This window comes from Neolamprologus brichardi, chromosome 15, assembly GCF_056152115.1.
Source record: "Neolamprologus brichardi isolate AB-2024 chromosome 15, ASM5615211v1, whole genome shotgun sequence".
Taxonomy (NCBI): Eukaryota; Metazoa; Chordata; class Actinopteri; order Cichliformes; family Cichlidae; genus Neolamprologus; species Neolamprologus brichardi.
Genome location: NC_142118.1, coordinates 22671552 through 22699488, shown reverse-complemented (window position 1 = coordinate 22699488; position 27937 = coordinate 22671552). Strand labels below are relative to the sequence as shown.

The window sequence follows — 27937 nt, the reverse complement described above, 5'->3', positions numbered from 1 at the left end:
CGCCTCCTAAATGTAGCCGATATCTCGTTGTCTCTATGAGGTGAAAGGTCACGCTACAGTGAGCCAAGATGACAACTCTGCGGCCGTTTACATGCGATGATTTGTTTAAATTCAACAATATGTGAGTAGGGTTTCGTTCTTTTAGCACATGATCTGTAATTTAACGCTGTTTCTGGTGTGACTGACGGTGACTGACGGGGATGGATGCAGGTTGTGTGTTCGGTGTGCGGCTGCGCCATTCCTGACCAAACTTCATGCAAAAATCACATCATTTAGCGACTCGGGTCATACAGACCTCAACACTTTCAGCATGTTGTTAAACAACCTTCTACGTTTAATAACTGAAAATTATAGTTTTGTTAGCAAAGCTGCTACATACTCGGCACACCGAGACCATGCAGGATTAAGAAGAAGCTGTGTATATATATGTTTGTGGAATTAAACAAAGTCTGTGGGTGTAAGTCGAGCAAAGACATGCCGAAATTTCCTATAGACACAACGGAAGCATTTAGGCTATTTACGTAACTTAAATGCCCATATGTGATGCTAAAAATTATAAATTTGCCGTTATTTCTGTTGAGTTTTGTTCGTTTCTCTCCATGTTAGAATAACGAAAGGGCTTGGTAGGAAATGGATAATTGGATGTGAATGTTAACGGCTCATTGATGTTTTTGTTTTTTGTCCATCAGAAACCTGGATCCTCTCACAGAGACTGTATCCTTTACCTGTGCTCTGCTTATTTAAGCTTCAGGGCCCACCTGTGGATGGCATCCACATTTAATTACACCAATGCAGTAATAATAACGAGTACCTGACATTATAAAAGCGTATTTTAAGTGTGTTTCCTCTTACTCTGGATAGTTTTCTTTAACCTTTGACCTCCAGTATGGGATCCCGTTTTACCTGCAGTACCTCGCTCACTGGCCGGAGTACTTTATTGTTGCTGAGGCTCCTGGAGGAGAACTGATGGGCTACAGTAAGTCCTCCTGCCTCCACAGGGGTTAAGGCCATCTTTTAACTCTCGAGAAACCATGCTAGCCTCTAAAATGACATAATAATAAGTCATACAGGAAAATACATATATTTGTATTTACCTCATCTGGGTGTAGTTTGCGGAGGAGGATGGGAGTGTCGGTCTACATATGTTCTGCCTTGTCCAAAATGTGTCCATTCCCCCTCAAACTAAAATCAGAACAAAACTTCTGTGCAGAGATGACACCACAAGGGCAGGGCATGATTCTGATCCTGTTTTGTTTCATATCCAACCTGATTCATGTGCAGCTTTTCCATGTACCACACAAAAATAGAAAGGTCAGAGCAGCAGCAGGTCATTTTACAGGGAGGCCTTCAAAAAGCCTAGAATAACAGAGGGCTGATCCATGGAAAGATGAGCCCTAACCTGACTGCTCTGTGATGCTGTGAAACTTTCTCACACATTTATTGAGTTTTAAACGTCCAAAGACTGCCTCCTTACCTGTTCAAAGGTTTGGAGACAGGCTACAGATGACTCCTCCAAAGGAAGTGTGTTATGGATGACTAAAGCTGTTTATGCATTGATTCATTTATTTGGTGTACAGCATGTGGTGCCGTTTCATTCTGACATGATTTAGACACTGAAGGTGGCGCGCTCGAGCAGACCTGCAGCTATACACAGGCCTGTTTGAACAGAGGGTGCAGATTTAGAACAGATCCTGGACAGTTTAAAATAAATCCTATGACTCTCGCCTGAGTCTGAGGTCATGTGGAACTTTCTTGCAGTTATGGGGAAGGCGGAGGGATCTGTGGCTCGCGAGGAGTGGCACGGCCACGTCACCGCTCTGTCCGTGGCTCCGGAGTTCAGACGGCTTGGCCTGGCCGCCAAACTCATGGAAATGCTGGAGGAGATCTCAGAGAGGTTCGTATCAGGACTGGGATGAAAACTGTGCGAGCCTATCCCTCACATTTTCAAATCTCTTGATTTTTGACGTCTGTGACTTTGACCTGTTGTAGGAAAGGTGGATTCTTCGTGGATCTGTTCGTACGAGTGTCCAACCAGGTGGCAGTGAACATGTACAAACGTCTGGGCTACAGCGTGTACAGGACAGTCATAGAGTATTACTCTGCCAGCAATGGAGAGCCAGATGAAGATGCTTATGGTAAGATCGCAGCAGAGTCATTTTATCTCAGGAAGGTTTCTAACTGCATCTGCAGCCAATCAGAAAGGAGCTTCCTTTATTGCCTTCCCCAGCTGTTAAACTCACAGCTGATGTGATTTGCACAGAGACGTTACCATAGCAATGAGCAATATTAAAACGATCCAGGAGACTTGAATTGGTGAACAGATGTACGGCAGCTTTTAGCATCATCATGAATTATTCTGACCTCTTACTCTGGATCACCTAAGCAGCAGGATGCAAACAACTGATTTTTATGATCTGCATGAAGCAACATGTATCTGAACTGTATTCAAGTGCATTTGACCCCCAAAAGTGCCTCAAACCACCAACCAACTACAGGTTATCTACTAACCTTGGAGATAGTCGATGACATGCTCTACCTCCCGAGCCACAGCCAACCAAACTTGTGTTTTCAAATTGGTAAGGACTTGAATATCTCTTATGTGACAGATGTTCCACATGGGGGTCTGTCTCAAGTTCAACCTCTCTTGAGAAATTTGACACTCGTTCAGGTTCATCTCCTCTGTCAGTGCGCCCCAGGGTGGCTGTGGCTACAATGTAGCTTGCCATCACCAGTGTGTGAATCTGTGTGGTAATGGGTGGATGACTGGATGTGTAAAGCGCTTTGGGGTTCTTAGGGACTAGTAAAGCGCTATACAAATACAGGCCATTACCATTAGCCCCGGTATGCTGTACAGTGTTCCATCATCAGATGTTTTATCGTTTTCCGATTGCTGTCAGTCTGACCGGTGTGACAGATGTGGATCATAAACGTCGGTGCACTGACAGAATACTTAAACTTTTAATTTAACTGCTGACGTTAGTTTTGACACAGCTGAAACAACAGTGAGAGACTCTAATACAGCCCTGTTCAGCTCACCGACAGCTCTGTGCCTTCTGCTCTAAACTTAAAATAAATTTACATGGTTTTTATTAATTTACGAAGTGTGTAACTAAAGGACAAAACCTGCTGCCTTTCTCCTTCAGACATGAGGAAAGCTCTGTCCAGAGACACGGAGAAGAAGTCGATCATCCCACTGCCGCACCCCGTCAGACCCGAGGACATCGAATAACAGCAGACTGTGGCTCTCTGACACTCGTACATTGACGTACATTGATAAACTGTCATTCCTCAGAGAGCCACTGGTCCTACAAAGAGTTTCATCTACTGTAAATATTAAATGAACATTTAGAAAAAGAACACGCAACACGTGACTTTGAGCCGATGTTTGTGTAATCGCACAAAGAAAACATACAATAAAGACTCATCCTGAGCCTCCAGCTTTTGTGTTTAAAAAATTAAAATAAAAAAAATACTAGAAAAATCCAGACTGTCCGCTTCCCTCGAGTCACTGAGCGGGGAATTTACTCTTTATCTTCCTCGCTGCTCCTGCTCTCTTTCCTCTCTCCACCTTTCTCCTCCTCCTCCTCCTCACTCTCGCTGCTGCTGCTGCTGTCGTCGTCGTCTCGGTCATCGTACGTTTTCTCCTGTTCCGTCTCAGCCGCAGTTTCTCTGCTGGACGCAGTCGTCAGCCGATTCTCAGGAGAAGCTGCCGCCTCCACAGACTGTTTAGTTGTCTCTTCAGCTGCCGGCGGACCGTTTTCTGGAAGTGTCTCGTCGTCTTCCGTGATGACCTGCTGCTTCTTCCACATCTTGGCCATGGCGAGCAGCTTGAGGTTGGGCTGATTGGCGGCGTCCTCTGGAAAGATGTAATCGTAGTACTCCTCCCAGCCAGCGTCCGACTGATGGGATGGAATTATTTCAGGACAAATAAGAACGATCCAATTATTGTAAATTAGGTTTTTAATTAATCCATTAGTTATTTCTGTGTATAAAAACATTCGGTATTTGAGAAAACATTTCTGGTGGCTGTCACCATCCAGCTGTGACATTGTCCATCTCTTACCCCATCCTCGGCTGTCAGCTTCCTCCTCTTCTTCACTTTCTCCGGCAGCAGCTTCCTCACCCGCTCTCTAGTGCTGTCTGTGCCGAACTCCTTCTCGAAGTCTCTCCAGGACTCGAGCAGCATCAGCCTCTCCTCCTTCTCCTCGCAGTTCCTCATGCTCCTATTGGCCTCCTCATAGATCTGCCGGCACTTCTGCAGTCGGTCGAGGCCGTCCACCGACAGCTCGAACTTGGCGTAGCTGATCCAAACCTGCAGGAGAAGAAGACGGTAAGCACAGAGCTTGATGGCTGGCAGGTCACACGAAAGACATAAAATATTTTTACTATAGACAGTTTGTTAGACCGTTCGTTAGATCTGGGATCAGGTTTGTGGAGTGCAGCTCTCACCTTGACGTGCTGAGTGCGCTGCAGTAGCCTTTTGTAAAGGTTTCTGGTGTTTTCAAACTCTTCCTGCTCAATCTCAAAGTCGATATAGGACTTCCACAGAACCTGAGGGCATAACAGACACGAGTGCACTGAATTCATCAGCAGGGCAACAATGTGAAGCGTGAGATAAGAAGTTGAACATATTTCAGTGAAAATGAAGCTACAGGAAGGTTTTTAAAAGAAATTAAAATAAAGGATCATTTTACAAAATGTTAAGATTTTTAAACCGAAACCTAGCTTGACTTTGATCTCACTTTGCTTCATGAACACTAATCCAGGATTACATGAAGCTGCTTATCAACTGTTTAGTCTGGGTTCCTGTCCTATTCATCTCCTACAGTACACTGTAGGAGATGAATTACTGTGACAGTAAAAACTGATGATGAAATGTGATGTTCACAAAAATCACAATAAGAAGCTTTAAAAACAGTCGAATAAGTTCCAAACCTCACCACCACACTTGAGTGCGTCACTGTGACGCACCCACTATATCTTATTCACCAGGCTTCTTCTCCTCTTCCTTCACATGACCCCTGATTTAAAAGTATTCCAAAAATAGGTAAGAAGGCATTTCTTTTCCTCCCATCATTAAAATGCTATTTAACTTTCACCACCAGGGGGCAGCGTTTGTGCGAGAGGTTTCCAGTTACCTCTGGCATGTCCAGCCGTGGCTGCCCGATGGCGAGTTCGAAGATGGCCCGAGCCCGCTCGATGTCTCCCAGGATTGTCTCCAGCTCAGCAAACTTGATCCAGGTGGTGCAGTTTTCAGGGGTGAACTCGAGGTATTTCTCGTACAGCTTTCTACAGCGGTCGAACTCTCGCAGCTGCAGCTCCAGCTCGATGTAGCCCTTCAGCAGTTTGTTCTTCGGGCATTTCCCGATCGCCGTGCCCTGAGGAGAGAAATACTGATGAGAAGAAAGCGGACACAGACGCTGATGCCATTCTTCCTGTGGAGCCAGTGAGTTACACTCATCTGACTGAACTCGGCATAGAGCGAGAGGGGCACTGAAGGCGAGGAAGAGGAGATGCCTTTGTTCTGTTTTCTTTTTACAGACTCGTTCCGTTTTCTTTCGCCTGATTTTAAGTTTTGCTTTTATTACTTTAAAAGACACTTTTTGCTCTACCCCCATCCTCTGCAAAAAGACTGATACAAGAAAGCATGAACGGAAGCTCGTTTTTTTAAAAAACTACTTATTACTTATTAAGTCACCCAAAATGTAACATAATACAGCACTCTGTGCGTTCAGTTTACATCTGACTACACAACGTGTGGTGCTTTTGCACGTGCATCTGAGGAATCTTACCATGATCTTTCTGGCTGCCTGCAGGTTCTTCTGTCGGATCTCAAACTGAGCGAAGAGCAGCCAAATCTTAGCAAATGTGAACTGAAACAAAACAACGATAGTCGCAATCAGGTGAGAATAGCAAGAACACCTTTACTGTAATGCATGAGTGGTTTCACTGAAGAGGTGCGGCCTTTAAATTGTAAATTACCTTCTTGTGGGGGATGAGTTCCAGACAGGCCTGATAAACCTGCCTCGTTCTCTCGGGATCCTGCCATCACAGAGTTTTGTTTAATCGCACACATCACTGTCAGACGTCTCGTTTTACATTTCTTTACAGCCTGGTTATGTCTGTTGCTTGAGAACATGATTCAGATCTGTGTCCTTTACTTTGTTGGAGGTTAACAAGATGCCGAATGATGGACCCACCTTGACCTCGAGCTCCTCATACAGACCGTAGTTGATCCACAGGTAGATGTATCGCCTCCAGTGTCTCTTCTCCTGGATGGGTGGGATGTTGGCGATGGCTCTTTCATAGACATCTCTCACCGTATCTGCGTCGGCGTCGCTCTCCACCAGACGGAGGTAATCGAACCAGGCGTCGTAGTTGTGTGGATTCGCCTGGGATTATGAGTGTATGATTTATTTTTTTAACATTTCACTTTCCCCGTAACTTTCCCAAACAGCAGAGTAGGTGACATAAAACCTGCAAGTTAACAATTAAGCAAAAACCCCAAATACGAAGCCTATTTTGTTTCTTACACCAGTACAGAGAAAACAAACCAATCAGGGCGTTAAATCTGTAGACAAGGAAAATGAACCCATCTTCCTCCTTTGTTCCACTTTCTACAGATTTCCAGACGTAATTCCTTAAAACTGATACCTTAACTTCCTCTTCATACTGGAACCTTCGCTTGCTGACGATGACATCCTCGATTCCTCTGCGGTCTCCAAACTTCTTCTCAAACATAGTGTAGTTTTTGAAGAGCTCCTGTGCCTGATGTTTAGGGATTCTGTCCAAAGCGTACTTATAGATCACCCGGACTCGCTCGAACTACAACGGTATAGAACAAAAGTAAATAAATACATTACACAATATGATCTCCAACAAAATGAATGCAAGAAAGAAGTTTGAGAAGTCTGAGCTGCACTCGCCTCCTTCTGAGTCTCCTCAAACCTGGCGAAGGCCACAAAGAGGTTTTCATCTACATGTTCCTCCCCAAAGAACTCCACCGCCCGCTCGTACACCTTCCTGCCGTGGGCGATGTAGCCGTGCTTCTCTTCGAAGCGAGCGTACTTGATCCAGTTTTTCACCTCAGGGTGAACGATGACAAGTGCAGCGAAGTTGAGGCAAACGCACCATCACAAAGGTCGTGAGATAAAACAATCAGAATAAAATAATAGCATGAATAAAGTGTTCAGCAACAGTAAAGACAGGTAGATGGAGGTGGAGGATGAAGAAAACTGAGGAGAAATGCTCCAACAGAAGAGATGGTTCTGTGTGGCTTGAGAAGACCGACCACACAGAGAGACGGGGAACCAGGTGAGGCAAGGAAAAAGCATTCCTCAAGGTTAATCAGTATTTTAGGGTTTATTCTTCCATCTTGAAGGTGAGTTGATAAAAAGTGATGTTATACTTTACATAAACATATAAAGAGGAAGTCTGACAGCAACCTTTGTTGTCCTTCAGAGAACATAATTTGTAGCTTTGAGAAGAAAACAGTCCTGATAATAATGAACTCAAGCTCTGTGGGACGACTCAGACCATCATCCTGATCGTGCTTTTTGTTTCTGTATTTTAAAGTTTTATTATATTGTTTGAATTTAACTGTGGGGAAACAACCAGTTCCCTGCATGTTAGTAAAAGCAACAAAAGGATATATCGCTCATAAATGGTGCGGGCTTTCTCCACCTCCTTGTAGCGCAGCTCAAAGTTGATGTAAGAGTGCCAGGCCTGCTCTTCAGGCTCCCATTCCATCCATCGCTCAAAGACCTGCCTGCAGCCGGCGATGTTTCCCAGCATCTCCTCCATGTAGGTGTACTTGTACCTGTGCAAAGGAACAGCATTCAAAATATTACACACTTAATGAAGAAACACAGAAGATTTAACAAAAACAGACAACAAATGCACAGCAAAGACTCTCCATCAGAGCTGTACAATCACAAGCAGACTCACACTCACACGATGCACTTTTCAAAGTTTAAAACACATTTACGTCAGATTACATCTCAGCTACTCTATTGTTAGATAAGCGTCAATAAAGTATTAGCCAACAAATGCATTTATTTAATCTTTAACTACAAAAAAGGACTGAAAATTGTGACTGTGTCACTTGTCAAAGCCTGCTGATATTTTAGAAAACAAAACAATCAAGAAATAAATAAAGCAATTAAATGATTAAATGCTGTCCTACCAGAACTGGTTGACTCGTGGGAGGATGGTGATGGCTCTGTCCCAGATGTTGCGGGCATGGTTCACCTGGCGGCTTTTCATCTCCATCTCGGCGTACTTTAGCCACAGAGTGACGTTGCGATGATCGACATCTAGCGCCCGCTCGTAAATGGAACGAGCTCTGAAACGAGATTACATTGGTGAGGTAAAAGTGGACCATTCAGACACATGGGCATGAGAAATATTTCTAAAAAGTTTACTAAAATGTTAAAAGATGTGAAGACCAGTTCTACTTATTTCAGTACGACCAAGACTAAGATGTTTGTGATTGGACCCCTGCGAAGTTGTAGCCATTTAATATTCTGACTTTCAGCAGATTTTGCCTCAGTACCTCTGGATCTCCTTCAGACTTTCCTCCCATTGTGCGTATTTGATCCAGTTACTGATGACAGTCCGGTTCTTCCTGATGTTGTCCTCAAAGCTCTAAAAGAAAAAGACATTCATCATGTCCAAAAACTATAAAAACATATTTTTGTGTGCTGGAAACGTCTCAAATTTTCCTGTTAGATTAAAACTACAAACACATTTGTTTAACTAAACACGAGTATTAGAGCAGAAGTAAAGCCAGAGAGCAACACACCTCAAATATTTTATGCTGGCTTTTTAAAACATAAATAAAGGTGGTAAAAAAAAAATTTGCAGAAAGGGCAGTATGAGTAAGAGCAATGTGAACACTACCAGCAGAGAAAATATGATGGAAGCGCTTACCTTCCTCTTCCTCAGTTTGTAGTCATTGAGCTCCTCCTGATCGGTGATCTTCTGTTTCGGTGGTGGTGGCAGGAGTTCGAGCTCTCTCTCTTTGGCTTCCCTTAGCAGCTGCTCTGCAGTGATCTGAACCTCTGCCGGAGCTTTATTCTTCACCTAAAACACAGCACAAAATACAATTAGCGTGAGCATAAAGTTGGTCTTTCTTCTCTTCCCCTCAACTGGTCATAGCAGACAGCCTCTTCCTGAACCTGCTTCTGCTGGTTCCTGTTAAAATAGAGTTCTTCCTCCCCATAGATACCAAGTTCTCCTGATTGTTGGAGTTTTTAATCGCTTATGTTACCTTACAATATAAAGCACCTTGAGGCGACTGTTCCATCATCATCATCTTATTCTTCTTTTGACTCCTCCCTTTAGGAGTCACCAATGGCTCATTTATCCCCATTTCACCCTATGCCAGCATCATCCTCTGTCATACCAACCCTCTGTATGTCCTTCTTCACAGCATCCATCCATCTTCCTCTTTTCCCCCTGCCTGCCAGCTCCACCTTCAACATCCTCTGACCAGTATATCCACTAGCCCTCCTCTGCCTCTAACTTTGTCTTCAAAGTAACTGGTGAGAGCCGTCTCTGACCTTCAGCTCTGCTTCCTCTAAGTTTCAGTCTCCAAACCGTGCATCACTGCAGGTCTCACTATCATCTTGTAAGCTTTTCCTTTCTCATTTGCCTCTATCGTGTCAGAAATCACCCCTGACATTCGTCTCCATCCTGCTTGCACTCTCTTCTTTACCACTCTTGCGCACTGTCCGTTGCTTTGGATGGTTGACTTCGGATACTTAAACTCATCCACCATCAATTCCTCTACTGCTTTCAGCTTCACTGGTACACCCGTCTCCCTCTCATTTACACACATGCATTCTGTCTTGCTTCCATATACCTCCAGAAACTCCCTACTCTCAATACAGATCACACTGTCGCCTGCAAACGCAATCACAGTCCACTCCTTCACATACTATTACTATAATAGTCATTTTTGAGAAACTGCATACATGTTTAAACACAGTTCTAACTTTAAAGACACAAAGGAACTCAAATGTGCCAGATTTTAAATCCTAATATAAACAAGAATAAATTAAGCACACGTAAAACACATGGAAGCCAAAACAAAGCAGAGCGTGGTGAAAGTTTACAGCTAATGTAACTTGTGTGAAACTCAGAGCACAGAGCTACCTATTAAGCAGGTAAAATACCCATAAAACTACTACAGTGTAGCACGTTTTTGTGAGTAACTTTGGCCGTAAAAAGATGAGATTAGATTTTAGTTCTGCTTCGTTAGCCCGAGTTCTATGTTAGCATTAGCCCGGAGCTCTGATACTGCTCTGTTCGCTTACCTTGGCCACCTTCGGTATCCGCTGTTTCCCTGCCGCTGTAGACGCCATTCTGATGGCAGGTTTAACCAACAAACAACGTTAAAAACCTCACTTAAACTGTCCCGACAACTACCGAACGGCGCAAACAGACAGCGAAACGTTTCCGTCTCACCGAGCGCCAGCCACCATGACAGTAACCACAATGCCCCGCGTCTTCTTCTTTTTCTTTTGTTCAAAACGCAGACGTGTTGCTGCCATCTACCGTTTGTTCGCCAATACCATTTTGAATAGTTTATATATACGTTGTCCGATATAGAGAATATATTCACTATAACAGACTTCAGTTGAGTTTATTTGTCCAGTTTAAAGAAGTTTTGATGAAGACTAAAAACTCGTTTCTAGACTGATTTTAGTTCTTTAAAAGGTTGCTTTATGACTTCCGGTTAAACCGCGGGAGTCCTGGCATTACGTTACTATGGCAACTGGTTTGGTTTCTTTATGGGTGAAAACAGTGAGCTGAATTCAGTTAAGTTTATATTTACCTACTATTTCACCTCCTTCTATCCACCAACCTGATATTATAGTTTATTACAAAAGGCCGTCTTTTGTCTGCTTTAGTTTTGTTATTACTATTTATCCATATAATACGGGTGACGATGCAGACTGTAACCTCAGACAGCGCCCGGGAGGAAACCGTGACCGTGAGGAGAAGCGAGTCCGCGGACGCTGAAGAGATAGACGGCCTCATTAGTCCATCTGCGCAGGCGGTGTTTGGAAGAGTCAATGTTATTCGTCTGCTGTGAGAAAAGTTTTTCTCCTTAAACATCTCAGCGGCAGAGTTTAGACCGTAAACTAGATGCTCTCTGCACACAAACACACCTACAAGCTGAATAAGTTGTTTTAAACACTGTTAGATAATTTTTTTGGAATTATGCAGTCTCTAAAAAGATTTCTATCGTCTCTTTAATATATAGCTGTGCTATAATATTACTATTGTTCTGCACAGACTGGTGTTTTATTCTTGTCTTAAGTGTAATGTCTAAGCAAATGTGAACAAATAAACAAGAATAGATATTAAGTGTAATATCTATTCTTGTTTATTTGCTCACATCAGTTTTCATGCTGAGAACTGTAGGAGAATTATAGTGTTGGAGGGGATGGGAGTTAGGTCTCGAAAATCTCTCTGCGAATGATCGGTCAAAGTCAGACTACAACTGTTTGCAGAAAGGTTGCCTCCTATCAGGCGACCTGTGCAATCGCCTGGTGATCAAAAGCGATTGTGAGAGCTTCAGGCAATGATTGCTGATTGTACCACAAGTGGCAATCATTAGTTTTTTGTTTTTTTGTTGTTGTTTTTTTGTTTGGGGGGGGGGGGGGGGGGTAACTTTGTAAAGCTCTGGGTTAAATTTTTTTTTCTATTTTTATTACGCAGTTGAAATTTTATGTTTTTCATAATGTCGGGTAACATTATCAGAGAATGGTGGTGTGTGGGCTTACGCCTCTTGTATTTTAATTTATTGTATCAAAACAATATTGCCACTCAAAATTTTGATTCCCCCCCCCCTCTAAGGGCAGTGTGGTGTCTGCTATGGGGGCTTATACATCCCCAAAACACCTCACCTAGGAGGTATTCACACACTTTAACCACCTCAACTGGTGCTCTTCTCTCAGCTCTCCCACTTCCACCTGACGGTCATAGCAACTGCTTCAAACTATTTCTTTCAGTTTTCCTTTGGAGGATCTAAGAGGACCAAGTTGCCTCTGAAAACATGTGGTTAATGCCACTCTCTCATCACAGTTATGTGGTGATTAATGTAGACATCTGTGCTCTCAGTTAATTTCAAACCCTTACAGAGACCATCACTGAACTTTCTTGTCATGTTTGTTCAGAGAGAAAGCTAACCTGGCTGTGACTCTGACCAATGAAAAAGGCGACATCCTAGGCCACGCTTCCTTCTTTGATCACCCTATTGGAGATCTGGTGGATCAGACGCAGTGGGAAGCTTTCCTGCAGGAACACTTCAGTGTTGGACAATGCACAGTCTGTACCTTTCATTCACTGATTTTAACATAAGGTTTTCATTAAGTAGAGACAATTAACATCTGTTGGAAATAATGTGGCCAAGAGCTCACACCTGCAGTGGATTAAACTGTCGTCTTTCTGCAGCCTTTCAACACACTTTTCCTCCACCTTTTTGTGGCACGGCCGAATTTCACCACAGCAAGTGTGAAAGAGATAATGAGGTATGATAAAAAAAAAAGCCCTTTAAAAAAAAAATCTCTGTATCATTCGATGAGATTCATATATCAGTGGAAGGGAGATACTACAATGCACTTTGATTAGAAGCAAGCACAGTATGCACGTCCTGAAAGCTGAATGCAGTATGTGTAAAATGATCATTTTTCTTGATGCGCTTTGTTTTGCAGGGCCATCTTTAACGCCGTTACTGAGCTTGAATACGTCTGTCTGCTCAGCCCACACGTTGGTAGTTTAGGTGATTTAGATTTAGCAAGTTAAAGTCTATAATTCACTTAAGCATTAATTTCCAAGAGGCTCATGCAGGTGTTTTTTTGTGCTTGCAGAGCCAGAGCTGGATGAAATATTTGAGCCGTTGGAGCGTCTGACCGACCCCGGGCCTCAGTGCTTGGCACTGATCTGCCACAGAAAAGCTCACTGTCCCCGGCCTATTGTCCGTACAGCCAGGTGATTTCCACTGATTCCTTCCCAGGCTACTAAACAGTAGAGTGAATAAAAGAGTATAGATGGATGTACTATAAATAAACATTTATTCACTTGAATTTTGATGTAAGATGTGATGAAGAACTCATAGGAACTAAGCTTCTATGAGCACAGCAGTTTATTTCATGACTGAACTTACAATAGGCTGTTAAATAATGCTTTATAAAGAGTTCTGGCACAGAAGATGCAAGTTTAACCAAGGATGTTTTTAGGAGTGGTAAACGTAGAACTGCCAGAGAAAACAGAGAAAATGCAAAACCCAGACAGAAGGAACTTTAGGAGAACAGTGGAGCCAGCTCGTTACCTTTTCCAGTGACAAGGGGAAATTAAATAGCTTTCCTGATCCATAAATACTTGCCTTTGTTAAGGATTTTTCTAAACCTGTCATAAAGTGCATCTGACAAGGAAACAACTTTATAAGTAGATAAAGTTGATATAACTTTACAGCGCTTTGCTATATTATTAGCAAGCTGTGATGGAAAATTCAACAGTAATTACAATGAGGGTAATTACTGTAACTACACTAGTTTTGAAAAATGTGCATATGAGAATTGTGACTGTTCTAATGGTGCATCACTTTGAACTGAGGGATGGTATTATTTCCTTTTTTCATAAACTATCCTCTACTGAAGGACGTAATAAAGGAAGCCCTGAAGCATGTTTAATTTTTCATAGCTGTGTTAAGCAGGGCTTATACAAGTTTGTGGGCATGGACATGGGCAAACACAGCAGAGTATTCCTTCTTGTTACACTTCTTTGAAGTCTACCTGGAGGGCGCTTGCGTAGTTTGTATATTGTAAAGGTACTTGGATGTCTGCCCAGAGGCTCACACTCACTGCCTGACAATGAAATTTACATCACTCAGACACAAGCAGACCCCAGTGGACTCACAGATGCAATATCTATCTATCAAGAGAGAGGCTTGCAAAAGTATTCGGGCCCCTTGAACTTTTCCACATTTTGTCACATTACAGCCACAAACATGAATCAATTTTATTGGAATTCCACGTGAAAGACCAATACAAAGTGGTGTACAATCATACATGATTTTCGTTCCACTTTATTTTTAACAAATAAATAACTGAAAAGTGGGGTGTGTGTAATTATTCAGCCCCCTGAGTCAATACTTTGTAGAACCACCTTTTGCTGCAATTACAGCTGCCAGTCTTTTAGGGTATGTCTCTACCAGCTTTGCACATCTAGAGACTGAAATTCTTGCCCATTCTTCTTTGCAAAACAGCTCCAGCTCAGTCAGATTAGATGGACAGCGTTTGTGAACAGCAGTTTTCAGATCTTGCCACAGATTCTCGATTGGATTTAGATCTGGACTTTGACTTTGTCATTCTAACACATGGATATGTTTTGTTTTAAACCATCCATTGTTGCCCTGGCTTTATGTTTAGGGTCGTTGTCCTGCTGGAAGGTGAACCTCCGCCCCAGTCTCAAGTCTTATGCAGACTCCAAGAGGTTTTCTTCCAAGATTGCCCTGTATTTGGCTCCATCCAGCTTCCCATCAACTCTGACCAGCTTCCCTGTCCCTGCTGAAGAGAAGCACCCCCAGAGCATGATGCTGCCACCACCATATTTGACAGTGGGGATGGTGTGTTCAGAGTGATGTGCAGTGTTAGTTTTCCGCCACACATAGCGTTTTGCATTTTGGCCAAAAACTTCCATTTTGGTCTCATCTGACCAGAGCACCTTCTTCCACATGTTTGCTGTGTCCCCCACATGGCTTGTGGCAACGTGCAAACGGGACTTCTTATGGTTTTCTGTTAACAATGGCTTTCTTCTTGCCACTCTTCCATAAAGGCCAACTTTCTGCCGTGCACGACTAATAGTTGTCCTATGGACAGATTCCCCCACCTGAGCTGTAGATCTCTGCAGCTCGTCCAGAGTCACCATGGGCCTCTTGGCCGCATTTCTGATCAGCGCTCTCCTTGTTCGGCCTGTGAGTTTAAGTGGAGGGCCTTGTCTTGGCAGGTTTACAGTTGTGCCATACTCCTTCCATTTCTGAATGATTGATTGAACAGTGCTCTGTGGGATGTTCAAGGCTTGGGAAATCTTTTTGTAGCCTAAGCCTGCTTTAAATTTCTCAATAACTTTATCCCTGACCTGTCTGGTGTGTTCTTTGGACTTCATGGTGTTGTTGCTCCCAATATTCTCTTAGACAACCTCTGAGGCTGTCACAGAGCAGCTGTATTTGTACTGACATTAGATTACACACAGGTGCACTCTATTTAGTCATTAGCACTCATCAGGCAATGTCTATGGGCAACTGACTGCACTCAGACCAAAGGGGGCTAAATAATTACGCACACCCCACTTCGCAGTTATTTATTTGTAAAAAATGTTTGGAATCATGTATGACTTTCGTTCCACTTCTCACGTGTACACCACTTTGTATTGGTCTTTCACGTGGAATAAAATTGATTCATGTTTGTGGCTGCAATGTGACAAAATGTGGGAAAGTTCAAGGGGGCCGAATACTTTTGCAAGCCACTGTGTATATATATATATATATATATATACCTCCTTGAGCAAAAGTGATCATTCCACAGCACACCTGGTAAAGTTAAAGCTGAATTTATTTTCTTTTTGGCCACCAGGTGGCAGAAGAACTTTCTCTCAGTAGTAGGAAGTGCAGAGGGAAGCTCCACATGTTTCTTTGGCAGACTTTTTGCACCAGATACCCTTCCACAGACATCCCAAGGGGATCTGGGGCTGTAGTTCTTTTGCCTGTCACGTGAATGCGTAAACCACTACACTACATAGCTGCACTGAAATGTTAGAAATGAACTGCTTTATCAAACTTCCACAAGATACTACCTTCTTATTTGTGTCCACCTGATGAATTGTACCTTTTACAGTCTTACATGATATGGTACGGTTGTTTTTTTCCTGTGTTGTGTTATCTTTATGTGTTTTCTGTGTCGTTTTAAAAAAATGTAGATCTGTGAATGTATGAGTAACCGGATCTGCCTACAGGTGCAAATGAATAACATGAACCCAAAGCTAAATCTAAATGTAAAATCTCAATCTATGATCTAAAAGTGGATAAAGAGTGTTTGTACAGCTGATGACGGGTGACGATAACTGTCAGGCATCAGGGAGCCCGTTCACACTGCACAGCAGAAATAGAATAATAGAAATAGTACATTGACTGGTGATCTTTTTAAGTGTAGGTGTCTCCATTTTTCCGTTTTTCAGGGTTGAGGATCACAATGAAATTATACCTCTGTTTGATGAGCAGACAAACCTGCTGTCTATCAGTCACCAGCCGTTCTTCCTTGCAGCGCTCATTGAGGCCGAGGCCGAGGAGCATCACACCGCGGTTTGCGAGGTTTGTTCCAAGTTAAAGATTTTTTTCTACTCTTAATTTTGGGTTAATCCTTAATTCATCCCCTCCTGTGTGTGTGGTTCTAAGCGTCTCATGTGTTTCATGTGTGTCTAAAAATATTGTAATAGCAGCTTTGTGATGACGAGTGACTGTCAGAAACCCCGCTAGGGTTCGTTCCCTCGGGACTTGGGAGACGACAGATCCTCCTCTCCCCTCCCCGCCCGTTGGGCCGACATGTGTTTGTGGCAGCATATGGCAGATACAAGCTGATACCCAGCCAAAGCATGCTCTCACTGAACATATTGTGTCCAGACATCTGAAGCATTTTGGGCTTTTTGTCTGATTATGTTCAGCGCAATCCAACATTGTCCCAGAGGGTTTTTTTTCTTCAGTCCACCACACGCCAGAAACTGTTTGTGAAGCTGCAGAATGTGTCGTTCAGTTATTTTCAGCTTACATCCTGTTTAGATGGTCTGTTAGTGATAAAAGCTTGTCTACTTATGATCAGCAACAAAAACCAGCAAGACAAACTCGGTAGCTGATGCAGATGTGCACAGAAAAAATGCCATTTATTTTTAGTCCTGTTGAAGTTGAGAACAGGAAATGTGAAAGTAGTTATTCAGTGAAGTTTTAGGTGTTTTTTCAGATGCTATTTGTAAAGTGAGGAACCTCAGAATTATTTCTAAACCTAAATATGAAGCACGTCTCATTTATTGAGCGCCTGGTGAATGCATTCAGGAACACAAGTAAAAAAATCTAAAAACCTGATGAAATTTCTGTTTCTGGGCAGCACCTTCTAGAGATTATCTACACACATCAGGGTTTCTCCTGGCTCACAACTGGTCTTTGGGGTCAAGACAGAAAGCTTAAGCTACGAGTCTGTGTTATCTTATTAAATGTAAGACTGACCATTCTTGCGGTCATTTGATAAAGGTAAATCAAGCCTCAGACGTAGACTTTTGTGTTGGCAAGAAACAAAGGAGGAAAAACAGAGGAAGCCAGGAAACCAGAATAAAACAGGAAGTGATAAACCACTGAGAGAAGAAGAAAGCAGTGCTACATTAGTATGATCATACAGCATGTGTTTCTTCTGTAGATTAATGGAGTCGCCGTTGGCTTCATCTGTGCCAGTGCTGATGTCAACCTGAAGTGGCTCCTTGGCAGATTTGAGCTGAGTGAGTTTGACGGTTTGATCAGAGAGCAGAAAACAAAACATCATAAAGTTCCTGCTCAGTCTGATGAAGATGAACATAGGCGGTCTGCAGAGCAGGTAAATAAACCAAACCTATCTCATATCTGAGAAATGATTCAACTTTTCTTATTGCTCCAAAACACTCCTAAGATGTTGGACAGCAAAATGTGATCACTGCTCAAAACAATATAAAGATGTGGAAATTAAGATGAAATGAAAGAAGCACCCTTCTCTCTTTGTCTATCTAATCCTTCCTTTTTTATTTTTATTGCTCGGATAATTTAAGAACAGATGAACACAGTCGTACTGTACAGTCTGAAGTCTGTTTGTGTTTGTTGTCACACATCTCAGCAGGAGGAGGCTCAGCCAGCTTCAGAAAAATCCAACACCTTCTGTATTCAGATCTTTGTTATTAACAAGAATTATGAACTGAGGTAAGCTTTCAGAATAAAGCTGACATTTAAAACCTTAAAACTGACAGCAAATACTTTAGATAAGTGTCCTGCGTGTATCTAAAACCTGATGTATTACATCATTACTCTGAGCTCCACATCAGTGTGGCTGAGTTGCGTTTGAATCCTCACCTCATTCCCCTTCTTCCTCTCCAGGAAAGTGCCCCATTTCCCTGTGCTGGCTCTTTTCAATGAAGGCACAAAGCCTTCAGAACTAATCTTTAAAAACACTTAAAAACCTTGTGATTAAGCGATCCACTTCTTTATCACCATCACAGATAACCTTTTTTCCTCCCACATGATTCAAATGCAACATTTTCTATCCAGCACACTGCGCTGAGCATGCGTGTTTGTATGGTTTATATACTACCAGATGGGGAAAAATATGGCGATATTGGGAGGATGTCGAACAAAATGCGGTAACTTGCAAAACAAAGAGACAAGCCATATCACCATATATGTAGAGTGTTGCAATATAACAAAAAAAATTATTGTGATATATAGGTTTTCTTCCATCGCCCAGCCCTACTTAAAGTTGACCATTTCCATTTGTACTGGTGTCACAAAAAAGTGCCGTCAGAGTTAATTCTTTTATAAGACATTCTACTAAACCACTGGCAAAGGACTTTTTTACTTGATGCTTTTAATGTCTGCCACTGGTCCCACACATAAACATGGACACACTCTGGATCTGGTTTTGTCACATGGTTTACCTGTTTATAACCTTAAAATGTACTTGCAAACACGAGTACATTACCCCCGTTCTTCCCTCTTTACATGGGTTGCCTGTCTATTAGAATTTTTTTTTAATTTTATTGATTGCTTTTAAAGTTTTAAATGGCCAGGCCTGCCTACCTGGCAGAGCTGCTACACCTATACACTCCACAAAGGTCTCTCAGATGAACTGACCAGTCACTCCTTGTTGTCCCCATGTCAAGACTGAAAAACCGGGGGGACAGAACTTTCGCTGTTGTGGCCCCCAAAATATGGAATAAGTTGCCCCTCCATATATTAGACTGGCCCCAACACTTGAAATTTTCAAATGACTTTTAAAAACGGGGGGGATTAATTTTAATCTCAGAATTACGTGCCAACTTCTTTTTTTTCCCCCAGTGGCCCTAATCCTCTTCTGTAAATTTCACCTTTGAACATGGATTTCAACAATTTCAGTATTTCATTTTGATAAATTACCATTTTAACCTGGTTACAAACCAATAACTTGATCAGTTAAAATAAATAAAGCAGTTAAAGAAAACAGGCAAATGTAAAATAAAAAATAATATTTTTAAAAACCCACATGCACTGACTACATCGATAGGCTAACACATAACAAATTGTGTTTGTTTATATATAATCCATATTCATATGTATCATATTGATAACAACAATGTTGATATTGGTAAATAAAAAAATATTACATTTATTAACTATGTCAATTTCCTGCACCTGTCATAGACGTCCACATGATGTGGACCTACAGTAATTAGTGTTTTATATGTATTGTAATTATATGTATGCATGTGTGCATGTGCATAGATATACATACCCTGTACAGCACTTTGGTATGTGAAAACCGTATTTTATAAGTAAATTATTATACTGACTTATTTAATTTACATATGTTATCCTCCCTGCTGTGTTCTGTGCATCGCTCCTCAATTTTTGTCAGCTTGTTGTGTTGCCTGCTTTATTTTTCCCAACACTGTTTTCTGATTTTCTCGTGTTCATTTTTGGATTTTAGACATTTTGTGTCACTGCGATTCCTTTTGTGTTTGCTTTCATCATAAGCATCTAAATTTATGTACAATTTTAAGTCAATACCTGAAATTGTAGTATAAAAACACTTTAAGTCATAATCCAGATATAATAAAATGTTTAGTAAAGAATATTGGCTATGTAAGTGATGTGCAGGCCATGGAAAAGTAAAGTAAACACGGCAGCTAAAGTTATTAAAAGGTATGAGGCAACTTCTGCAAAATTCACAGATGTCGACTGTCAGATATCACCGTTTAAAAATGGGGAAAATATTCAGAAATATTCCATGTTTTAATTAAAATATGTTTCTCACTTTTTGGAGGCTTTGACTCGGCAGCGCTGGTGGCAGCCGTCCAGAGCTACATCAGTCATATGCCGCGTTAAAGCAGGGAGAGTGACTGTTAGTTGGCTCCCGCTGAGCCCCCCTCACCGCCGCCTTACCTCCCAGCTGTTACTGAATATGGAGTCGAGTCGCTTCCTGCCGAGAGTGAGCACGTTATTAATGAGAGCAACGCTTAAAGTGACAGAGAGCTGAAGGCGAGAAGTCGTGCTGGAAGCAGCGGGCAGATTGGTCGGACAGTTGTTCCACCACAGTGATCACCAGTTTGGCACAGACTCGTAGTTTCACTTAACTTCCTCTTCCTCTTCTCTTCCAGATCAGCGGACTTTATTCCTTTTCTGTTCCAGGTTTTCCCCGTGAGTATCATCTTTGCAAGTTTAAAGCTCTGTCAGATGTTCTCTACATTATGTCAGTGACCCCTGGTTTTTCGCTAGACTTGAGAGTGGTTCACATGCCTGAAAATGTTTTTTTTTTCTTTTTTGGACATTAAAGCTTTTTTTTAACACGTGAGAATTAACTTTCCAAAAGTTACAGGCAATTAAGATGTTTAGTTATTTATTTTTTAAAGGTTTTTTATTTTTATTTTATTTTAGCAATTGTTCAGTTGATTTGTAATTGATGATGTGGAAAAACAAAAAAAAGGGCAGGGAACAACTACAGTTGGTAATCAGAGAAACTTTGTCTGGGAGTCTCCTAGTCAATAACTCCGGGGCACCCACACAGTGTACTTAAGAGGTGGCTATACCAAATGTAGCAACTAACTGAGCATTAGCATTTTGGCCACAGCCAGTAACCAGCTAACCCTCAGTTATGCGCTAACACTAGTTGTCAGCTTCCATAAACTATATGGGTCCAACCCACAGGCACTGCTAATAAGTGCTAATTAGAAACAAGCTAGTAAAATACTAGAATTTCACTCAACAAAGCGAAGTACAAATTTCTTAGATGGTCTGTTCCGAACAGAAGACCAAAATCTCAAGGCTGCTCGGTACAACCTGCCTTAAAGTTGTGCTGTTTTGATGGCTAGGCCTGGAGAGAGAAGAAGAATCAATTTGATTTGGGGTTTTTGATCATTAAAAGCTGTATATAAATAAAAATTGTATTACGTTCCTAAAACAAACAGAAATCACTGCATGGCTCTGATAGGTGCTCCACAGTTGGACAGGCACTGTAACAGGATGTGTCCATTGAAACAAATCAGTTCATGGAATTTCTTCTCTCCTAGATTTTACACAATCAGCTGTAAGTGACATTGTTGCAAAGTCGAACAGTTTAGAAATCACAGCGACTCAGTGACAAAGTGGAGGACCATCTAAAGTTACAGTGCTGAGCTGTATATTGCATAAAAGTCACCAATGCACTGCATCCCAAACCTTCTCTGGCATTAACATCAGCACAAAACTGCACCCCAGGAGCTTCATGCCGAGCATGGTCATGCAGCTCCTGTTGGTGTAATTTGTAGGTGGCCCAGTGTTTTTGTCCATATATGGATTATTGTTCAGTTGTTGATGTGTGTTATCTTTGTTTGTGTCAGGACCAGAACTTCTGCGTTATCACAGTTCCAAATCTGTCCACTGAGTTCCCCCTGTTGCAGAACTTTATCAGGGTGCCGTCAATTCCCACCAGCTTGTCGCAACATGAGCTCTATATCTTTCACCGCGATGGAGTCAGGTAACTCTCACAGCTCAAGTTTTGTTTGTTTCCCAAAATGACAAATGAACAACACCGATAGTGTATTTGAACCTAATGACTCTGTCACTTTTAACATTTACATTTCCTCTAATATCCACTGGTGTGGTCTTCTGCTTCAAGGTTCAACATGTTTTGCGTTCAGAGACGCTGTGCGGCATACCTTGGTTATATTGAGTGGTTATTTGTATTGATTTGAACTCATTGTATTAAATTACTGTTGCCTTCCAATCAGTTCGAAGCAGTCTGGCCAGTCTGACATCTGACAGCTACCAGACAGTTTAACTCAGAAAACTGAAGTTCACTGTATATTTTCTCTTTTTCTGACATTTTCTGCAAACCCTAGAAATGGTTGTGTGGGAAGACCCCTACTAAATCAGCAGTTTCTGAAATACTCAGACCAGGCTGTCTGACACAACAGCCATGCAACATTCAGTGACTTAACCACATTACTTCCTCCATTATGAATCTCTTTTTGAACTTCAGAAGGTTGTCGTGATCATTTCTGCAGCCCTACATCCATCATGTTGCTGCCGTGTGATTGGCTCGTTAGATACTTTGGTTATTGTAAAGTTGAACTTCTGTACCTAATAAAGTGGCTGAGTATGTTTAGTGAAATTTGAAAAATCATCCATGTACTCCTGCAGTGCTGAGCCCAAGAGATCAACACATTCTTTAAAACAGCATCGATACAGAGCATGAACTGCTCAGTCATTTATAGTGATTATACCATGAAATCATTTATGAAGGCTCAGAGCACTATACAAAGCATTTCCACAGACTCTTTAAGTGTTTTTTCTCCACAGGTCTTTGAGCGTGAGGCCAGCCGTGGCTCTGGACCGCTCTGCTGTCTCTGCTCTGGTGAAGGATCTGAGTCTGAACGAGTCTTTGCTGCAGGACCTGGACCGCTACTACGAGACTGGCTGTGACCGGGTCAGCCAACAAACACTGTTATTAACACACCTGCAGTCAGATTCACAAAGACAGACCTCAGCTGTGCTTTAGATCAGACAAATACTCACACATTCAGATTAGGGCTGGGTATCGTCACTGATTTCTAGAATCGATTCAATTCCGATTCACAAGGTCCCGAATCGATTCGATCCACGATTCGATTTAATTCGATTCGATTCGATTCGATTCGATTCAATTCGATTCGATTTGAATCTGGGAAATTTTGACAGTCAGAAATATTATAATTCAGATCAGTACATTTACATATTTTTGTATCTATAAAAAGGAAGCTGACACACGCAAGACTTTATCAAAGGTGTGAGCATCACAGCAGATGCCTTTGTGTCAAAGTAGCTGAAGATAAAACACAGAAAAACATGAAGGCGATTTTCCTGGCCTGGGATTTTATAAAAATATTCTGCAGTACATCAAAAACGAAAGAAAACCATCAATCAACATATGAACATTACCTCTGAAGTTACAGCGGTTTTATTAGAGACAGGGCTAAGCGTTTTGCATTTTGCATAATTCTAAAAAGTTTAAATTTGTTCAGTATTGAACGGCAGAAATTAGGTTTTCTTTTCGGAAGTATATAAAACGAAAAAAAAAAACCCCATCGGCCGACAGTGCTGTAAACAACGGTAGACTTGTGCGTAACAAGCAAGCCAATAATGCAGAAAACAGTACAGAGAGAGAGGGGGGGAGAGCGAGAGAGAGAGCTGTGCATCGTGGTTGAAGCAAAACAGTAAAAGTAAGAGTGAATACATGACGATGTTTATGTGAAGTGTAGTTTGGATCTTCTTTTGCTGCTGGTTCAGTCTGTTTGGAGGGAGATAAAACTAACAGCTTTAGAATCAGCGCATAAAGGGCATGAACACAAAGCGCGGACCTGCCGACAGATCAGAATCAGCGAGCTGTCGGCTTTCAGCCCCGACCGTGTCTGTGCGGTCAGGTGAGAAAGGCGACATCTCACTGATTCTGATCCGCGGGTTGCGCTGTGTGTTTAAGTCTTTGTGCAGAATCCGTGTTCCTGCTCTCATTTACTGTCTTAGCTGTTTGGTGGTTGTTGAAATTTTGTGAGATTTCACCAGAGATTCTGGCATTTCGGGCAAAATAAATTTATATTAAAAAATCGATTCAGGATTTTAATGAATCGATTTTACGTTATCCAAGCCAGAATCGATTTTAATCGATTATAAAAACCCACCCCTAATTCAGATATATCTGCAGAAAATGAGTTTCAACTACAAGTTGAAACAACTCGTAACAAGTTCTATTTAAATAAGACAAATTTGTATTTTAAACAAAGAGGAACATCTACTTCATCTCATCTGTGAAATCAAAGAAAATTTTTTGTGACTCTGAGATTAGCTTATTATGTTTGTAACTCCTGATTTTTTTCAGCCTTTGTGTAACTCTCTGAAGTAAAACTAATTAATGATGATCCTGAAGTAGTAGTATCTGCTTTCCTTTCGTTAAAGATGCTCCAGTGTGTCCTCTGCTAAAGGAAGCATAAAAGCACCTTTGCTTACTCTTTAAAGAAGTCAGACAGCTCTTATTACAGCTGCCATGCAGATACTTCAGGGTCATTTCATTCACTCCAAACCTTTCTTAAACTAACTTGACTAACTTGACCGCAGTTCCAAAATTTAGGAAACATGGATGTTAGACAGGGAATGTTGGTAGATAGTAGGAAACAGGTAAGAGGAGCAAACAGGAGGTAATACAGGTGGAGGCAGGCAGGCAGAAAACTCCGCCCTGCACACCAACACAAAAACCAAGAGTTAAAAAAACAATATCATAAAATCTGAAACACATCATGAGATAAACAAAGTCAAACAGGACTCCAAACCCAGAGACGTCAACAAAGGGTTAATATAGTAAATGTAACACTCTTTTTGCTCCCCTTAACTTTAAAAAATGAGATGGTGATTAATTTGGACCGTCGAGTGTAACTGGAGCGGTGTGATGATTGTCTTGGAATAACGAGGAATATCGGCTCGTGTGCCAGGGAACAGATTGGTGAGAATTCAGCTGAACGGATTTTCCTCTCTGACTGACACCCCAGCTGTCACTGCCGCAGCTCCAACACTGATAATTACTTCTCAAATGAGAATGCAGCCACTTCATGTGTATTCATGGCACTGGTCTCAGCTACAAGTAAAGTGCACTCTGCTCGTGTGTAGTTCAGTGGAATCACGGAAATTTGATGTGTTTTTGTTTGGTTCACTTATTCCTCAGGATGCCGTTCCACTGCAGGCCTTCGTCGCCCAGGCAGAAGCAGAGTTAGTTGGGATTGTCATCATCAAGGATGAGCAGGTACTAGAAGTCTGGTTTATTAGTAAAAGTGTGAAGTGTTTGACCATTTAAACCCCCATTCTGCCTTAAAGGAGCAAAAAGATTTCTAATAAAAGGTAAATGGATTTGCCAGCGAGCTGTTTTGAACACTGGCCTGGCTATTCACTGCTTCTCTGTCTAAAGAGCTGTGCTTTATATGATTAAAGTCTGGAATTTTTTTTCCCATTAGGAATTGTGCTTCATGTTCATTTTTATGCTCCATCGATCTGCCGCTTTTATTTGTTTTTATTTATTATTTTTAATGCTAAATGGCCAATTAGGACACATTGTGGACATGGGATACTTGCAAAAAAAAAGCAGACCTTCAACAACAACAGTAAAAACAATTAAACAATATAAATAATTAAGAAAATATTCTATTAAATAAAATACTAATTTGAAATAAGATAAAATAAACAATAAATAAAAAGACAATGTACAAATAAAATTAATTAAAGTTATATTAATAGCTTTAATTAATTCTTAATATTGTAGCTATTATATGACATGGCATACCAATACTTTATCATGGTCTAATAACACAGTAATAGGCAACAAAGGCAAAAGAACTGCAATAAGCAAAATGTAAAACGTAAAAGTAGAAAAACCTAAATATTTGTTCCGCTGTCGTCAAGCTCACATGAATCTGTGTCTTTGTCAGGACATCGAGTACATCCGTGCTCACTACAACATCGAGAGCTTCATCTACTTTAGCCACCATGGCTACGATGAGCACGCTCAGATACTCCACTTCGTCCTCAAAACCACCGTCCAACACTTCTCCAAGAACTTCTTTAAGGAGGTTCTCCGGCAGGCTCGCAAATCCTGCCTGTACCTCCGAATCTACCCCCTCTACCACAGCCAGGAGGTGAGTGCACGGGGCTTCCAGGTCCTTGCTTAGCCCTTAACCACTGGGCCACTTCCAGCTGGGGTGCAAGGCTGCTCATTAGTGTAACAAACTAACGAGTGCACGCTGTAAAAAGTGTTTAAAAAAAAAAAAGACAAATCCATTTTACACAGATCATGTGACTATAAAACCCCAGTCTAGGTAGCAAGATAGTGCATGCACAGGTAGTCAGTAAAGGTACACAATCAGTCTAGACGAGGGGTGTCAAACATAAGGCCCAGAGGCCAGATTTGGCCTGAGAGTCCGGCCCACAGGTTGGCTTTGGAAAAAGAGTGCATATAGATTTTTAAGTTTTAACCGTGTTTTCATAAGCCAGCTTTTAAAGACCACCTCCCCAGTTTCATTCAAACTTCCTGTTTTTTCAGTAAATGCTAAGGAAATGTCTGGGGTTTTTTTTTACAGTAAGTCCACAGTAACAAAAAACAAAAGAAAGATACAACATTTTGTGTAAATTAATGAAAACTTTACACTTTGAACTACTAGAACTTTTTCTCAATTTTGCACATTTACCATGTAGTTTCACAGGTTCAACCCACTTAAGATCAAAGTAGGCTGTATATGACCCACGCGCAACATGTCCTCATGTCCTCAAACCGTCGGTATGTCGGTTTGTTATGCGTTCTGAGGCATGAGAGCCCTTTGGAATGAATCTATACATGTAAATGTGTTTTACATTCTGATCATGAATTACTTTGGAAAACACTATCTGATAAAATAGTCCAAATGTACAGTAGGACATAATCATTGGCTGAATGCTCTCTGATGTTAATGGATTTTCAAACATTTGATACATTTGCCTTCTTGTTTTTATGACAGGTGGTTTAATAAATTCGTTAAGTAATTCGTTAAGTAATTCAGTTTGTATTAGTTCTGTGTTGGATTATCACTGATTACTTTGACTTAAGTCACAGAAAGCCTGAATAAAGGCAGAGTTAGATTAGATCATCCCTGCAGCAGGAAGGGAAAATAAGCTGTTGAAAGCCAGGAGAAACAATTTTTTTCACAACCCTGTAAAAACATAAATAAAACCAAATGTTTTTATACTGAGTTTTATTCATTTAATGGTTTCCTCTAATTCAGCAAACTTTTATTTATGGAGAGAACAGGTTGGATATGGAATTGTGCTCCGTGGCCGTCTAACTTGATCAGAGAGACGGGTTTGTGGTCGTGTTGCGCCTATCAGCAGGTCATTTTTTACAGCAGGCTGCCGGTCCCCGAGGTCGGGGCAGCAGGTGTCGACAGCGCTGCCAGCTCAACCTCTCCACGCCATAATAAGAAATTTCCTCAACGTGTAGAGACCTCCACTTTCTCTGCTAATTAACTTCCACAAACAAGCACCAGATTGGGGGATCGTGATGTGAAAATGGAATAATGGCAGAAGATAAGCAGAGAATTAGCTGTGCTTGGGCAGCGTGTGTCAGTGGTGTAACGCTTGTATCAGCTAACTCTTCACCCGAGCTCGTTATCACCACGTAGCTTTCCAGTTGCAACACCCCCCACCCCCCCCACCCCCCAAAGCCCCAAACTGATTGCTGTTTAACCTCCGATGGGATTTTCCCTTTCTGTGCTCACTGATTCCATGCCCTCTTTCTTTGCACTCAGAATTCCTGCATCCACCATCTGCATTATGTCCTCAACTGCGCCGTCCCCGTCTGCCCACGACGCCAGATCATCTACCCGCTGGAGGAGCTTGGCATCAACGCCCCATCTAGGCGCCTCACAGAAGACCAGGTGGGCACAGCAGCAGCAGGCTGACAGGAAGCCTCCTGCCAGGGAGTTTAGATGGCAGGGAGCACAGCATGGTGCACATGTGGCCACCAGGCGGTGCTGTTTCAAAAGAGTTCAGACAAACTGTAGGTATGCAGGAGAAACTCACTGCTGGAGGATGAAGTGCACAGTTTGATGGAATGAACGTTCATGTTTTAGAGATGCTTCT

General features: G+C 41.8%; 3 protein-coding genes across 6 annotated transcripts in view; 2 read left to right on the top strand and 1 right to left on the bottom strand.

Moving 5' to 3' along the window:
* Positions 1-3430, top strand: naa20 (N-alpha-acetyltransferase 20, NatB catalytic subunit). The gene is made up of 6 exons (XM_006793489.3): positions 1-121; positions 690-714; positions 886-976; positions 1759-1894; positions 1990-2135; positions 3144-3430. Exons 1-6 carry the CDS (start codon positions 69-71, stop codon positions 3227-3229), a joined length of 537 nt encoding a protein of 178 aa, XP_006793552.1. The 5' UTR covers positions 1-68; the 3' UTR covers positions 3230-3430.
* On the bottom strand, positions 3173-10753 carry crnkl1 (crooked neck pre-mRNA splicing factor 1). The gene is made up of 14 exons (XM_006793488.3): positions 10320-10753; positions 8932-9084; positions 8555-8646; positions 8186-8344; positions 7653-7819; positions 6927-7105; positions 6655-6825; positions 6201-6392; positions 5983-6042; positions 5793-5873; positions 5139-5378; positions 4450-4551; positions 4064-4312; positions 3173-3899 (listed from the first exon to the last, which is right to left on the bottom strand). The coding sequence occupies exons 1-14, from the start codon at positions 10365-10367 to the stop codon at positions 3522-3524; spliced, it is 2271 nt and encodes a 756-aa protein (XP_006793551.2). The 5' UTR covers positions 10368-10753; the 3' UTR covers positions 3173-3521.
* The window catches only part of cfap61 (cilia and flagella associated protein 61), a 45259-nt gene continuing 27785 nt past the window's right edge, over positions 10464-27937 (top strand). The window contains exons 1-15 of one of the 4 annotated variants that reach the window (XM_006793484.3): positions 10464-10823; positions 10961-11097; positions 12189-12339; positions 12466-12542; positions 12726-12793; positions 12882-13002; positions 16246-16378; positions 17472-17645; positions 17859-18001; positions 20431-20470; positions 21649-21785; positions 22610-22736; positions 24999-25076; positions 25756-25962; positions 27604-27732. In XM_006793484.3, coding sequence (XP_006793547.2) covers positions 10797-10823; positions 10961-11097; positions 12189-12339; positions 12466-12542; positions 12726-12793; positions 12882-13002; positions 16246-16378; positions 17472-17645; positions 17859-18001; positions 20431-20470; positions 21649-21785; positions 22610-22736; positions 24999-25076; positions 25756-25962; positions 27604-27732 — 1749 coding nt within the window. In that variant the 5' untranslated portion in view covers positions 10464-10796. Of the gene's footprint in view, positions 11098-12188; positions 12340-12465; positions 12543-12725; positions 12794-12881; positions 13003-16245; positions 16379-17471; positions 17646-17858; positions 18002-20430; positions 20471-21648; positions 21786-22609; positions 22737-24998; positions 25077-25755; positions 25963-27603; positions 27733-27937 lie in introns of all 4 variants that reach the window. The other 3 variants (XM_006793486.3, XM_006793485.3, XM_087852438.1) reach the window with 3 other exon arrangements.